Genomic DNA, 16,197 nt, shown 5'->3' on the forward strand with positions numbered 1-16,197 from the left:
GATAAGGCTGTGTTCAGACCAACATTAGCGCTAGGTGAAAAAATATAGTCCTTTCAGCAGTGGGGTTGCCACGCAGAGGGCTCTGGCACAAAAATGTTGTTCAGCAAAAAAGTTGGCCAGATTGCCTAATCTGCTGTGATTATGAAGGAGGGTGAATTCTAATGTCTTCTGTGACTCTTCAACTTCCCTTAATCTACCTGACTAAAACTTCCATTTTTGCATAAAAATAGTGTTCTGTGTAGACTACGTAAGAGGATGGACATTGAAGCTAAAGGCTTTGTATGCTTCAACTGAACTAGTCATTAAGTTTTTACACCATAGACCTTCTCATCATTACTCATTCATATATTTTTGTAAATATATAAGCACAAACTGTAAGAAAAAAAATGTACAAAGCAAAATAAAACATATATATATATATATATACACACACATTTATTTTATACCCTGACAAAGGTCCAAATACTAGTAAGGAAGTCATTAAATTGAGGAGAGAGGAGGAGGGGTCACTCAAATAAAGAAAGACATCAGCAAAAAGGGCAATTTTATGTTCAAACCCTGCTATGTTTACTCTCTTGATGCTATTGGTCTGTTTAATCCATTGGCTGAGTGGTTCAATGAACAATGTGAAGAGGAGTGGAGAACAGACACACCTCTGATGGCACCCCCTCTCAAGAGTGAAACTATTTGTTAAATTCCCATTCATTTTAATTCTAGCAGATGGCTTATCGTATCGATCATTAATTATATCAATAATATTATCATGAAACCTACATTTTCCTAAAACCTTGCACAAGTATGACCAATGCACCAAATCAAAAGATTTTTCAGCATCCAACCCTTAAGTAACTGCACCAATTTTATGTGTTTGGATGTATCTCATAACATGTAAGGTCCTCTGTATATTGTCCTGAGTCTGTCTTTCCCTAATGAAACTGGTCATGTGAAATAACATGTGGCAATAGAGACTCTATTCTCCTTGCCATTATAGATGCATACAGCTTATAGTCCGTGTTGAGGACAGAAATTGGTCTATAATTGCCACATTCAAGTTTCGGGATCACTTATATTATGGCTTCTCTCCAAGATGGTATTTTCTAATACCCAGTTACATGCTGAGAGCAAGCCTGGTGTAAGTTGTTCTTTAAATATTTGATACCATTCTGAGTTCAATCAGTCTGGGTCACTAGATTTGTTTGGTTTAAGTTTAGCAATGGCCTCATGTAGCTCCTCTACTGTTATTTTTGACTTAAGTCAAAAGTCATTTTGTACTACAGTGATTGAGGGAAGACTCACTGAATGTAAAAAAATAATCTATATCCCCATATCATTGCTCTTTGGTTTAGCATGAAGTCGTTTGTAATAAGATTCAAATAACCTTTGAATTCCCTGTAACTTGTAATGACTTATTTTAGTTATTGGATCACGCATCTTATAGATAGTGGGATCTGCCTCCTGTTTTTGCAACTTCCTTGCCAAGAGCTTCATAGTGTTGCTTCATAATGTTTCAAAAGTATGATCTTCTTTTCTAAGTCTTGGGTATGTAAATTATCAATCTCATTTCTAACTCTTTTGATATCTTGAAGAAAATCCTGGTCCATTTTCTGTTGATGTTCTTTTTCTAGACATTTTAGTTGAGACTGCAGATTAAACAACTTCTGCTGTCTTTGTTTCTTCAGAAAAGAAGAGACTGCAATAATCTTCCCTCTCAGCACTGCCCTACCAGCATCCTATAGCATGGATGGATTCACCTCCCTGTTATTATTTTGTTTCATATACAGCTGAATCTCTGTCTTAATTTGTTCTTTAATTTGTGGACTGTTCAATATACTTGAGTTGAGTCTCCAAATAGTAGGTTTATGTAGTTTACATAAACAAAGAGTAACTGAAATAGTCAATTCTGGAGTAAACTACATGGGGGTGAGAGTAGTATGTACAGTCTCAATTTGTGGGGATGTCCCTCCATATATCTACAATCCCTATTTCTTACATCAGGTAATGTATTCTTCTAACAATTGATGGTATTTGGTGAATACATAATTTAGAAGAATCTAATTCAGGGTTCAGATGGGCATTCAGATCATCTCCACATATTAGTATATCTTGGGTTACAGAAACAATAATGATGAAAATATTTTGGAAAAATATGCTGCTTTTCAGTAACACACAGCTAACAAAGGCATCTCCTCTGCAAATCTGCTCCCCATGATCACTGCTCAAAGAACATAAAAACAGTGATTGCATGGCAAGCATTAGTCTCCTATTCAAAAATGAAAAAAGGAGAATTAGAAGTTCACATGTATCCTATTCTGTACCAGTTGAAAGTTTGGACACACTTTCTCATTCAAGAGAGTGGGAAAGTGAGTCAAAACTTTTGACTGATGCTGTAAGTGGAAGCCCCATCATATCTCATGTTTAATTCTTCACACAACTACAGTACATGTGTCTCTTTTTTGTGTGTTCGACATATGCCTTTGAGGCAAGACTGTCCAAAAGTTTGTGTCACTATCCCCATTTCTTACAAGTCATTGCATTGAAACTATAAAAACCTGCAAAAAACAGAATTCTTGGAGCAGCATGGCATTTTTTGCACAAACACTTCTGCTTTTGGACATGGTTAGAGGGTACTTCCGTCATCTACATGTAGCTACAGCAGCTATGTTCATAAACTGCAAAGCTACAACAAAACAGCTAATGCTTTATAAATCCTCCTATTATGCTCATTTCCAGCTCTATATTTTAATTCTGGGACTCCACTAGAGTAGCTTTGCATGATTCACATTTCAAAAAACTCCTTATTTATCTCATACTGGCCGTTTATGCATCCCCTCAGTTCAGCTTCTATCTCTAACAGGCAGTCTCAGTTCCTGTCTCTTTAAGGCCCCCCTCCCAATGAGCCCACTCTGCTCTAATTGGCCAGCTTTCTAGAAGACTGCCAAGGGGCAACTGTGTCTGAGTCGTCTTAAGTTACCACCAATGCAAACCCAACATTTCCTGCTTCACTGCTTCATATTAAAAGCTTTTAAATTACTAAATAACGGGAGACTTTTATTGTGAAGAATTCACAGGAAATTAAATATGTTCCTCATAGAATTAGCAGAGCTTCATTACCAGCGCTAAAACCCGGTCAACACATCAACATATGGGGATATTTGGAGCGGATCAGTTCGAAATAATGCAGGGAGGAATAGTACAAGCAGAAACAGCCCACCAGCACACCTCCAACGGGTAAACTATTTATTTTACTTTGCACCGCTGTCTAATGGAAAAACACTCACAGCCCGCCAGCTCGACTTGAGTCATGGCTTGGCATGACTACCCCCAAAACAATGGAAAAATGCCAAAATGTTAGCAAAGCGGAACAGTGAACTCGTGCATTGTGTGTGGAGCAGATGACCATATAATGAAATCGGTCATGAGTTGACGTCGACTTGAGCTGAAAATAGAGAAAAACTTAGGAAACTAAGCATTCAGAGCAGTCTGAAGCTGGTGCTTTTTGCTCACAAGGATTACTTCTATATACGTTTTCCTCATTGTTTGACACTGTGGCCATGTTTAATATGAACATCCAGCAACATTATATATGTGACTGAAAATAAGGAAAAGCATAATAGGTCCCCTTTAAGGACAGATTCTATCTTTATACTCCACAACTAGTAAGAATAGCAAACCTGTCAGTGTATTGTTTGTTCCATCCAGCACTTTCATATTAAACATGCATCCTATAACAGAACCTTAGGCTTTTATTCTTCCTTATTTGGAGGCTCAGGTGATGTTTTTGTAAATAAAAAGCTTATCACTCTGGTTTCTATTTAATGTCAAAGATGCAAAGCTGTACCCCTGAAGATGGCTGGATTTCTACATTTCTGAGCACTTGACCTTTTGCAGGTACATTATTTTGATCTGATAGCAATGTATTGTTCTTTGCTTGCAGCCAACCCCTGACATACTGTATGTTAGCATCAGATCTTGGAATATTTTTACTGACACCAAAGCCCTGCAGGCAAGGGATAGCTGCACTTCTAGGACTCTATATACCTTCCTGTGTGATTTTAAAAAGTGAAGAGTTCTTGTTTGTGAATGTTGCTTCCATCAGGGACTATTACTTGAGACATTTACGACCTTTCAGGTCTTTGTGCCTCTACAGTACATCTCCTGCTCCTTTTTCTTCTTTCAAAAAGTATCTTCAAACAATACAGGTTTTCACTGTGGAAATAGCAGTTGCTCTCTGTTTCACTTGTGGCTGTTGTCCTTTGGCTCTTGTGTAAAAAAAAACCAACAAAAAAACAGCAGTGGTTTGGAAAAAGAGGAACAGACAACCAGGGTGCCTCCTGCCTTATATTACTCATTCATCAGAAAATTCATGTTTGTGTAGGGGATATCACATTGACTTACATTCATTTCCTGGAGACTTACCCCTAACCCCTAAATCCTAACCCACCAGCCCTAACCCTATAGCATACTCCTGACCTTAGACCAAGTCTTCACCCTGAAAACATTTTCAGGGGTAAAGTGAAGGCTACAAAGTGTGCAGCTGTGTTTTGCAGAAGAGTTCATGTAAGCTGGCTCATACATGGTTGTCAGATTTGGCTTGGTTTTTTGGAGATGCAGACTTTGGTCAAATTGCACTGAGAATTAGTTCCAGTTTGTAGCACATGCATGGGCCAGTGTTTGGAAACTGAAAAAATGTCATTCCCCCAATACATAAAACTGTTGCATTATTATTAAGGAATGGAATTTTTTTAAAATATGATTATCAAGAACCTGAACTGTATGTTTTTGTTTTTGTTTTTTGCCAAGGCTTTTTATTTTTTTCTTGCTGCCTTTAACATTTAACTAACTACACTGACTTACAGTGATTTAAGTCAGTGTAACTGCCAGTGATAGCGCACGGTTGATATGCATGTGCGCAGTTGTGCGCACTAATTAATATCTTACCAGGAAATGAACGGAACTCTCCGCCTCAGTATTTATCCATCAGACAGATGTGCTACAGCAGAGCGCTGCTCGCTGTACAGTTTGCTCTCAGGTTAGTCTGTGGGTGAGCTGTGGGGACTCCCTGTTGGAGGAGCTGACAGAATGGACGGACAGTAACCACCTTCATCTCTTTGGCTTACTCAAAGGCTTGTTCATCTCCAGTGTGTTCACTCAGTATCCAGTCTCTCGTGGCAACCCAGAGGACACCTGTCGCGTTTCAGGTAGGCAGCAACTATGTTTCGACAGATTACACTAAATTGGACGCGTTTTTCACAAAATGAGCTGTAAGCTGCCATGCAGTTTCTGGATGGGGAGTTTGGCTGCAGAGACTTGGATGCTGGACTAAACAGAACCCCACTGTGAGAAGACTAGACCTGTGTCTTTGTGGAGACAGATATCTGTGTGGGGTCTGTTTAATTGCAACATCTGTAAGGTGCTTTGTGCCGTTCTGCCGTGTAATTACGCGCTCTGAAAGCGTTTCCCGTCTTGTTTTCAGGCTTCAGCAATGAGACGACGATGGGGCTCACATTACATGTCTGTGTTGGTCTCTTTGATCGTACTGTGGCAGACATGGTAAGTTTTATGTCGGTGTCATGTATTTTCTTCAATTAAACAGAAATAGCCTACTATAGCGCTTGGACGGCAGGCTGGTCGCGCGCACGGGCAGCGTAAGACACGGCTTTCTGGCTTTCCCACCTCAAGGCTACTAAACGGGATGTTTTGTTAAACAGTAATAGTACTACAATAGACTGCTAGCGACGTTAATGATCCGCGTTAATATGGAAATTCATAGCAGATCCTTTTCGGACACAACCAGTGCTTTATGCGCTTACTTTACCATCACGTAGGGAGCGCAGCGCCAAACCTCCTTAAAAATCTGACAATTTAAGAATGATTTGCCTATTAGGAAAAATTACACCTAGCACAATTTGATACGCGGTCTTCTAGGTCTTGCTATGCTCTTCTGGTAAAATCGGCGTTTCGAAGCATCATTTTATTTCAGTAAATCTCAACTTAGGTAGCCTATTGGATGTCATTGTTACCGCCCGTCACGGTGCACTTTGTAGAAAAAAAAAGATAGGCTAATGGGAGTAGGCCTAATAGACGAACCGGTTGTAAAAGTTAAAATTCTAAACCGTATAATCCTTGCATTAAATTAAAACTCCACCCATCTGTGTGATATTGAATTAGATTTTTACACGTGTAAAAACTGTGTTCCACATGAAGAACAGTATGTGATGTCATTACTCATAGTATGATACTGTCTAAATGAAAACTATCCAGATTACTGTATTGCCCATCGAACAGCAAAGCTGTCCAACGTGCTAGCCTTCATGAAAGGTTTTGCCCTGGTTATTCATTACTCGAAAAAAAGAAATGAAAATAAAGGAAATTCATACTCAGACATTAAAATATAAATGAGGTATTTAAAAAGTTCAAAGAGCAGTGCGTCTTGTCTCCCTTCTGAAAATTCTCCGTAACAGTAACTCACAATTTGTCATATTATTTCAACATATTATTGTGCTAGATTCTTGTTGAATAAATATTAGTGTTAATTTTATATTTGATTTGAATGGTTAAAGTGAATTTAGGCATTCCTAGTTGCTGTGTGGAATGAATTGTCACATTGTATTTTTGAAAATATGAACGTGTTGTAGGGGCTGTCCACACTCATTATGACAGTTCAAAACATTTAGTTAGACACTCGTGTCTCTGTAGGAAAAAAAACTGTTTAAGTATTTAAAGATATATAAAATATTTATTTTATCTTTATGCTTTTATCAAAATATGTACAAGTGTGATTTGGAATACATTAACTTTTTGTTTTTTCTCAAAACTTTAAGTGCACTGTTGCACTGTGATTACTATGCCAATCATGCATTCCTACCTCATAGGCCAGATCGCCTATCACACTTAAAGGTGTACTCCACAGGTTTAGTATTGCACTTCTATAAAGCTGGGACAAAGGGAAAACAAGAATGGTCAAAATCAAAGTGGCAGAGGCTGAGATATGGATCCTACATTTCCCATAAGGCAACTCAGTGGCATCTCTTCATTAGACCCTCCCTGCCTGGTAAACGCCCACAACCTTCTATTTCCAGTTTGAAAGATGTCTGTTGTGCTATACATTTGTTTCCAGGCCATAGCTGAGATAACCTTGATGATGTCATCAGATCATACCGCATCAGTTTCTCCAAAACCACAGAAGACATTATGCAGCTGTTTTCACAGGATAAGTCGTACTAACTATTACTAGTAATGTCACCTTTATGTGTAAAACTGGCGGAGTGCCCCGTTAAATAATGTTGTCATCATTAACATTGTGTTAAGTAGCATATTGTAAAGGTCTTCACTGGTCTAAAATTTCTGACTTGATTTGATACAGACACATGTCAGATGTGCATAAATTAATCTTCCAAAAAAGGATACTGATCCAGAAGGGTCCTGAGGTTACTCAATCCCACTGTGAATAGACCTGCCGATAATTAGATCCAAAATGACCCAAACAGACAGACAACAGCAACACTGTCAGCAGCATGGTGCTCCACCAACTAACAAGCAGCCAGGGTGGAAAAAGACTCACACTCTCCTTCTGCCTCACAAAGAAGAAAAGAATTGTCTTGTGTTTATGACGATGTATATCATGATCAAAGCTGACGGAGAGTCTGATGGATCCACTCAGTTTGACACACAGACCAGAGACCTGCAGCAGTACAACAGGACACTAACAGGCCTGATTAGACCAGATATAATTCGGATCCCATTCATTCATTCTCGGGTCCAGTCTCAGTTACTAGGAAATAACTCCTCTGCTTCCAGTCTTTATGCTACTTAATCACATGAGATTGATATTGATCATCTCATCCTGTGCTTTGAAAGAAAGCCAATAAACATATTTCCCAAAATGAATCTATATTTTAAAATACGAGGAGATCACACTTCAAAGCCGAATCTATTATTTTGTGAGAAGAAAAAGTCAAACAAGGCCAGTTTCCTCTACTGTTGTGGGCTGACTGATCAATACAAATGCCTCCACTGTTTGGACAGTTTCTACAATGATGATTATGGACAATCTTCAAAACATTCTGTAAAGAAAGTCATAAGATACTTATGTACAAATGAAGAGGTCACTCATAGATAGTAAACAACGTAATTATGAATAATTGCTTGAAGGTTATTATGCATGACCATCAGTCAGCCTCATGTTGCAGTAATGCTGTGCCACAATATATTCTTTCAGGTTTAGTATGAAATCATCTGGGATAAAATGGATTCAATATTGCAGATGGAGATTATCAAGATATATCATTATCCACAGTCCTTAGTAGTACTTAAGTAAAGTCTATTTTTGTAGCTAATATAGAGTCCTCTTTTTTTTTTCTCTTAAGTCCATAATCAAATTTTTGTCCCTCATTTAGGTCCAAAGCAGATTCCAATTCGACACGCACCTTCAAAGACATCACAACATTCACCAAGATCCTGGACAGTCTGCTGGATGGATATGACAACAGGCTGAGACCAGGCCTGGGAGGTAAGGCGAGGAAGACTACACCTCTACACATACAATATGCGTGTATGTACACTGGCAAAGAGGTACTCTAATGACTTAGTATAGCACATCCATACATTTTGGGAACTGGCAAGAGACATATTCATAAAAGAATGATCAAAATAGATGCAGCAGGGGCTGAGATATCCTGACTTTTAGTCCTAAGTATGCCTCAAAATGCATAACATTGGATCCAACACTTCCAATAATGCAGCTGGATAGCAGCTCTTTGTTAGACCCAGTCTGCCTGTAAATACCCACATCTTTCAAACTCAGTAGCCCTTTAAGCTACTAAGGGTTTTTGAATGTGAAATCTGTGTAGGAAATGTGGACTTTTATTGACAGAAACTGAACACATAATGAAAAAATGGCAAAGTAGAACTGAGTGGAGTTTATTTGTATTAAAAAGAGAGAGTAAGAGCAGAAGAGTGGTGAGTATGGCATTGTTTTTATACTGTTGGAATTAACGCTGTGGAAATGTACATCATACTGAATTTATCAAGACAACAGGTAAATATAGTGTTGAGTTTGTATTTTCAGCAAATTAAAAAGGGGAAGATCCGTCCTAATGAAATATGATCAAATATACAAATAATTAACTGATAATCTGGCACAATCCGATGTGGCTTTGTGAGGCTGGCGACTTCTAGTGCTGGTACAGAACAGTGATGGTGATGGCTCTCTGCCCCTCAGGAAACATGTCTTCTCTTGAGTTCAGCCAGTGTTGATAACTGAAAGCTGAGAGTGAATTCAAATTGACTCTGTTGGTAAATGACACCCATTAGATTTCCTCCATGCCCAAGAAGTAGTTGAAAAATGCACTGACTTTAACATTACATATTACTCACCTTAGTAGTTAGGGGTTGCATTTCTCCTCTTTTGGTGTAGGCTAACCACGTGCAAACACCTCCAGCCCTCACACCAGGCTAGCATGTAGCGGACCAGTCTGTACTTCCCCCTCCTGTGTGTATTGGTTATGTGTTCCATACAGACGGGTGGCAAATTGAAGATAAAAACCAATCAAAAATGAGGGGTGAAATATAATGAATCCGGATATTTCCATATGGGTCAGGAGGGCTCACTGAATAGTTTGATAAAGATGAAAATGTTGTGAATCATAACACTATAGCCTTCACAGTCAGATGAACGACGCACCTACTGTATGGGATATTTTGGAGTGACATGTTAGACAGAGCTCTCCACTACCATCATCAAAACACTAAATGAGGGAATATCTTTTGGAAGAATTCTGCTCATCCCTCAAGCAGAGTTCCATACACTTGGAGAATCTATGACAAGGAGATCTCAAGCTGAGGCTCATGGTAGAACAACACCTTACTAACACACTTTATGTTGGGTTTTCTTTTCCCTTGTCAACCATTTTGTAACTGTGCTGCCATTTTAGCTAGGACTGTCTAAAAAAAAGATGTCAGTCTGAAGAGTTGAGTAAAGGTCAAATAAACAATGATAAGTCAGTCTAACCATTAATACAGTGAATTTACAAAAAAACATCCCACTGGTATTCTAATTCTGGCCAGGACACACAAATCAAGGAAAAAAACATGGTGGAGGCATGCAGTTACCTGTATTTATGGTTCATGGTATATGGTAAATTCTGAATAATTTATATTTCCACAGCACTATTTCAAGCAGCACATGTCATTCTCACTCGGCTGCTCTCAGTTTCAAATACTAGCTTCATCCATTCATTTTAGTTTTTTGTGTCATTGTTGAATTACCAATGAAAGAACACTTGCTGTAGGTTTGTCAAATTAAAAACCTACCAGCAGAGGGAGGGATTATACACAATGAACCTCTGGAAGACCTTTAATGTGAAACATTTGTGCAGGGAGTGTTGCGTTTTACTGACAGTAACTTACTACATTTATCAAGACAACAGGAAACATGGAGGGAGACTGTTGAGTTTGTATTTACCAGCTTGACGGTATGAGTCTCTTTCAGTTTGTATGACACAATATAATGTATTATTAAATGTATATTTTGAATTAACCAAATTCAACAGTGATATGTACTTATTTTGATGTGTACATCTTCATGAATCCAACACTACTGGAAAAGAACCGTCACATTAATTATAATAAGCAGGAATGACACAAAGCCAGCCTGAGGCAGAAGCAAATGAAGTGGCTGCTTAGGACCACCAGGGGGCCCTGAAACAGGCATCTGTGCATTACAATGTCGAGGCTGATTTACATTTTGTGATGTAGAGTTTGGGTCAGCTCAGTCTACGGTTTGGGGTTTGGAAAAAATCCTACTTAAAGGTGCAGTGTGTAGAATTTAGTGGCATCTAGTGGAACAGACTTGGCAGAAATGGAATATTCATAAGTATGTTTTAATAAGTGTATAATTAGCTGAAATTAAGAACTGTTGTGTTTTTGTTACCTTATAATGAGCCATTTATATCTACATAGGGAGTGGGTCCTTTTCCACGGAGCCAGCCATGTTGCTCCACCACATTTCTACAGTAGTCCAGAATGGACAAACCAAACACCCCTTTTGCTCCTGATGGCTGTGCCATCGGTGTATGAATGTGTGTGAATGGTTAGATTTCCTCTGATGGGCAGGTTGGGACCTTGTATGGTAGCCCCTGTACCCATTCAGTGTATGAATGTGTGTGTGAATGGGTGAATGTGACTGGTAGTGTAAAAGTGCTTTGAGTGGTCGGAAGACTAGAAAGGCGCTATACAAGTACAGTCCATTTAACTGTGACTGTAGTTTTGTAGTAGTGACATTCTGTTATCTATAAAACTACATTGAATTTCCATGGCCCCTCACCAGACAAGAGTCACTTAAGATCAAATGTATATTTGAAGAACTCATTGCTAAAAGATAATTGATTCATCTTGAAAATGGAAACAAGCAAACAATTGAAAAGTATTTCAATAAAAGGCTTCACTTGTCAATTGATTTTAAATACAGGAGACTCACACTGGAGAAGTCATGTAAACAGGCCCAACACACCACAGCTATATTCTCTCTAACTCTAACAAGGACTACGTCCACATTAAACTGGCAAAATTCTAAAATGCCATTTTCAAGCAAAAACGATCGCAGCAGGAGTTTCAGCTCATTTCTGCAAATACCTTCGTCCAAATTAAAACACCAAAATAGGTAATTCTCCTCCTACTGGGCGTGTGCGAAGGACAGATGAGTAAGTCAGCCACAGAAAACCTGCAAAGAAGAAACAGTATACTGTTCCATTTCCACAGCAGCTTCCTGACATTTAGTTTATTGCGAACACATTACCACAGTTTCAGCAGTTTCAGAAAGGTAGTAGATAACTATGTTTAACTCTAAACAAGCTCTCAAAGTAGACAATAAAGAGAACAACACTTGCATGAAGCCATCCACCATTGTTGTTATTGTCATGTTTCTTCTTCCTCCTCTTCCACTGAAATGCAGCAGTAGTTTTCCTCAACCAAACCTTAACCATAGGAGGGGTCAAAATCAGACACCTATAGATGGGTCATTTATAAAGGCAATGAGAAACAACATTTAGCTTTCTGAACTTGTTGGAATCTATTGGGGTTTGACTTCACATGGTAGTAGATCATGTTGTTTTTAGCTAAAAGACTTAATGGAACCAATGATCTGATAACCAGGTTACAGACTGTTGATTATGCAGAGTGGCCCTGGTCTTAAATTGGGGTGCGATTGTAATCATCCTTGTACCTGTTGGCCCACTCTGCCTCTTGGACATACTGTTCCTCAATCTGTCTATCCTCCTCCTCACTGATAAGATGTTGTGCTCTGTGTAGATGGCTCTACAGGTTTCTTGTGCACTGTGGTCTTTATGTTCTTATCAGCCTTCACATGAACACAGTGTGTGTGAAAGCTCTGGAAAAAGCTAGTACCTTGATGAAAATGATTTTGTCAAACCACTGCTGATATATGTTTCACTTAGTGCACCTTAAAGCTAATTATTTGAGTTCAAATATGATAACATCTACATCCTCTGTATGGTGAGGTATTGTTAGACATTACTGGCATGTTTACTATGGTTGGTAGATAATGGTGACTGGGATGCTGCTTTGGTGGAGCTGGTTGGGTTAAGGTAGTCTCCTTTAGTTGGACATGACATCAAAGCTTGGTGCTTGGCAAAAAGGTATAAAAAAGGATGAAGGGGAGCTGCTGGCTCCACAATACAGGTCATTTTTGTGCATGGTGCATGGAAGACAGTAGTGGCTTTATTGTTCCAGGACCTGACAGCGGGGCTTTCTTTTATGTTTGTCTGGAGATCCCTTCAGTGTTTTATATCTAATGTGATATGGTGAATTACTGCAAAGAAGTGTTCTTTTACAATTCTCCATCATCACTGAGCTTGTTTAAAACCAATCGAGGATGTCAAAATTAATGTTATGCCCTGCATGCAGGGTTTCTGCCAGTGTATTGGCCCGCCGGGCCTGAGTTGACTCCCCACCAGGCCTAAGCATTGGTGAATTTTTAAAAAAAATGTATTTTAAGATGTTTTATAAACTGAAATGTATTATACAAGTAGTGTAGCTCCTTTAAAGGGCAGGTGTTAGACCCGCAAACGTAACATCCCTGAAACATAATAAACCACAAATGTAATAATTATCTGCAGCTTTTAATGTAATAATCCAACAAACATAATAAGTTTCCTACAAACATAATAGCAGTTGCATTTCCTGAAAACGTAATAACTATTATGTTTGCAGGGATTTGTTACGTTCATAGGAAGGTGAAAAGCTTTCAAAAATGTAATAACTTCCCACAAATGTAATAAACCACTAATATAATCAAAATGTGTATGTGTATACAAGTTGCTAACCCTAAATGTCTTTAACAGCCAATGACATTTTCTTCTCCAATATTGTTGTCCTTTAGATTTTTGCCTGTTTAGACTGATCATTTGACTGATTAAGCCCCATAATATTAATTCCAGTTTAATTCCAGGTTTTATTACAAAGCCAATTGTAAAAAAATCTCAGGAGAAGGAAAAACAGAATCATGTCACTCTAGCAATGAAAGATTTACAACCAATCATACTTAACCCCATACAAAAGTTTCAGTACAAACTCACCTGCTATATGTGTGTGTGTGTGTCTGTGTGTGTGTGTGTGTGTGTGTGTGTGTGTGTGTGTGTATTTATGTATATATATATGTGTATATATATATAAAACTACCAGTAAAGTCATTTTTTAAAATCATATTTTCTTTGTGAAGAAATGTTTAACTTCTACATACTAACTTTTTGCTAACAATGAATAGAATCTTCAGTTTTTTGAAAGAATAAACGATTCTAAAAACTGTCCGGATGAGTTTATTGGGTCCAAAAGAGAGTAAAAATGAGGCAGAATCATGTTTTGGGTGGAGTATCCCTTTATACACAATAGTAGTCTATGTTTGACCCATTTAAATAAAATATGTCTGCATATCAAAAGCTCAAAACTTCAATATGTATTTAAAGCAGTCTGTCATTCTTTGAAATAATGAAAACAAAACATTTGTCAAGATATAAGACAGTCTTAAGACTGAACATTAAAGGCTTGCAAACAATTAATGACTGACATCAGGTGAATTTAAATTAATGTCAGTGAATGCAGGAAAGAATCTCCTTTAGTTGGACATGACATCAAAGTGCTAACTGAAAATTTCCTAGACAAAAGAAAATGATATATTATAGGTTACATTAACCTTAAATAAAAGTCTTTAAATTAAGTGTCATCCAAGCTGTCATCCACCTATTATTGTTTGAAAGAATTATTTGATAGTTGCATAAAACTACAGTTCTGACCAGTTTTGACCAGCTTGTACAGTTTCATAACACTGACAACTGGTGATTTTTGTCTATATCAATGTTCAGGCAATGCAGGGAAGGTGTCTTTTAGGTTATTCTCTAAACAGTCTCGCTTGCCCGTGTCACTTCCCATTAGGATACTGTTAATGATCATAGCTGTTTTAGTAGCAGTTTTAGTGATGAGTGAAGTGACGATAGTTCATCATTTTATAGCTATCAGTCAAAAAAAAGAAAAATTTCAACTCCTTTCAGGTCATCTGTCTTAAGTCTAGTCTAATCAATGAATGAGTCTTCTGTTTCTTCTGCCTCTGTTCTGTTTTCTTACAAAATTAATACATATATATATACAAATACTGATGGTGAATTGAAAAAATTTTTATTAGCAAACCAATTAGCAAATGTGACAGGAAAACAGTGAATGCTAACACTAGTGGTTTATAGCCTAAACTATAGGCTATACTACTACTACTAGAAATAAAAGACTGTTGACTTGGTCGACCAATTAGCATTAGACTTAAAATTATTGTACATGTTCAGTGCGGTTAGATATTTATACCATATCATATTTGTATGTCTCACAGATTGAAGATGATTCTGCGCATACCACTGTGCACACTCTGTGTGATATGTACTGGACAAGGCCTATGGCCAATATATAATGACAACTACAGTGTTATACTGAAGGTACTCTGACAGGGAATTTGATGTCCCTGTTGCAGACAGGATGAAAAAATCAGCGGTCAGCTCTGGTCAGAGTATGGAGAAATAGGCACCAGTATTCCTTAAGTGATAATAGAAAGTCCATTTTGTGTAACAGGAAATTCATGATAAAGAAGTCTGCTATCCCAGAACTTGTTAAGAGAGGATTTGATGCCACTACTGGTTGTAATGCACGAAAAGTAAACATCAGACTGAGAGAGAAGGACTCTGGGATAAGTGAGAGCTGTTCAACAAGCATTGGATTTATCCAGACAGTTCCATTTGTTGAGAGCAAAATTTTTAAGCAGGCCATCTTTAAAGCCAATTACAGCTAAACTGGTTCAGGAAAGACACCAAACAGACCTACTTGACATGACAAGATGGAAAGTTACACATGGAAGAGCAATCTACAAAACCTTTCATTATCAGAAGTTTTGAGAAATGTTTTGTTTTTGTTATTTTAAAGATTGAAAGACATATTTTAATTATTAAGCAAATTCACACTGAAGCTGGTTATAAACCTTTCATTACAAAATTACATGACAATATTTTTTCCCTTTCTGCGTTTTTTTGTACTTGTCTTTGTAGTAAAACCGTGAAGAAATCTGGAATAAATATGACTGGGATTTATTGCTCATTTGTACACACAACACTTGATCAAGAATATTGGGGAAGAAAATGTCATTGGCTGTTAAAGACATTTAGAGTTGTATACACTGTAGATTTTGATTATATTAGTGGTTTATTACATTTGTGGGAAGTTATTATATTTTTTGAAAGCTGAACCTAACAAATCTCTGCAAACGTAATAACTATTACGTTTGCAGAGATTTATTAGGTTAGGTTAGGTGCAGAGATTTACATTTGCGAACGTAATAGTTATTACGTTTGCAGGAAATGACGTATTACATTTGTGGTAGGCAACTGCTATTATGTTTGTAGGAAACTTATTATGTTAGTTGGATTATTAAATTAAAAGCTGCAAATTTGCAAATGGTTTAAATTATTTTTTTTCTTTCTTTCTTTATGATTCAGCAATGACTTGCTGATTCTCATTTGTTTTGTTAGGATGCTAATATTATGATGTGCTTTTTGAGCTACTTCAATTTTGTTTCATGTCTCCTCAATGCCATGTTGTGTATAAGAAAAAATCAAATAAATAAATTGCAAACAATATGTGCTCCTTTCT

At 37.6% G+C, this 16,197-nt stretch overlaps 1 protein-coding gene across 1 annotated transcript in view; it reads left to right on the top strand.

The window, feature by feature from the left end:
* Nucleotides 1-4,886: 4,886 nt before the first annotated feature.
* Nucleotides 4,887-16,197, top strand: part of gabra2a (gamma-aminobutyric acid type A receptor subunit alpha2a) — a 57,850-nt gene continuing 46,539 nt past the window's right edge. The window contains exons 1-3 of the mRNA XM_044375863.1: nt 4,887-5,198; nt 5,474-5,550; nt 8,397-8,509. Coding sequence (XP_044231798.1) covers nt 5,483-5,550; nt 8,397-8,509 — 181 coding nt within the window. The 5' untranslated portion in view covers nt 4,887-5,198; nt 5,474-5,482. The remainder of the gene's footprint in view (nt 5,199-5,473; nt 5,551-8,396; nt 8,510-16,197) is intronic.

Source organism: Thunnus albacares, chromosome 15, assembly GCF_914725855.1.
Source record: "Thunnus albacares chromosome 15, fThuAlb1.1, whole genome shotgun sequence".
In the NCBI taxonomy this organism is placed as follows: domain Eukaryota; kingdom Metazoa; phylum Chordata; class Actinopteri; order Scombriformes; family Scombridae; genus Thunnus; species Thunnus albacares.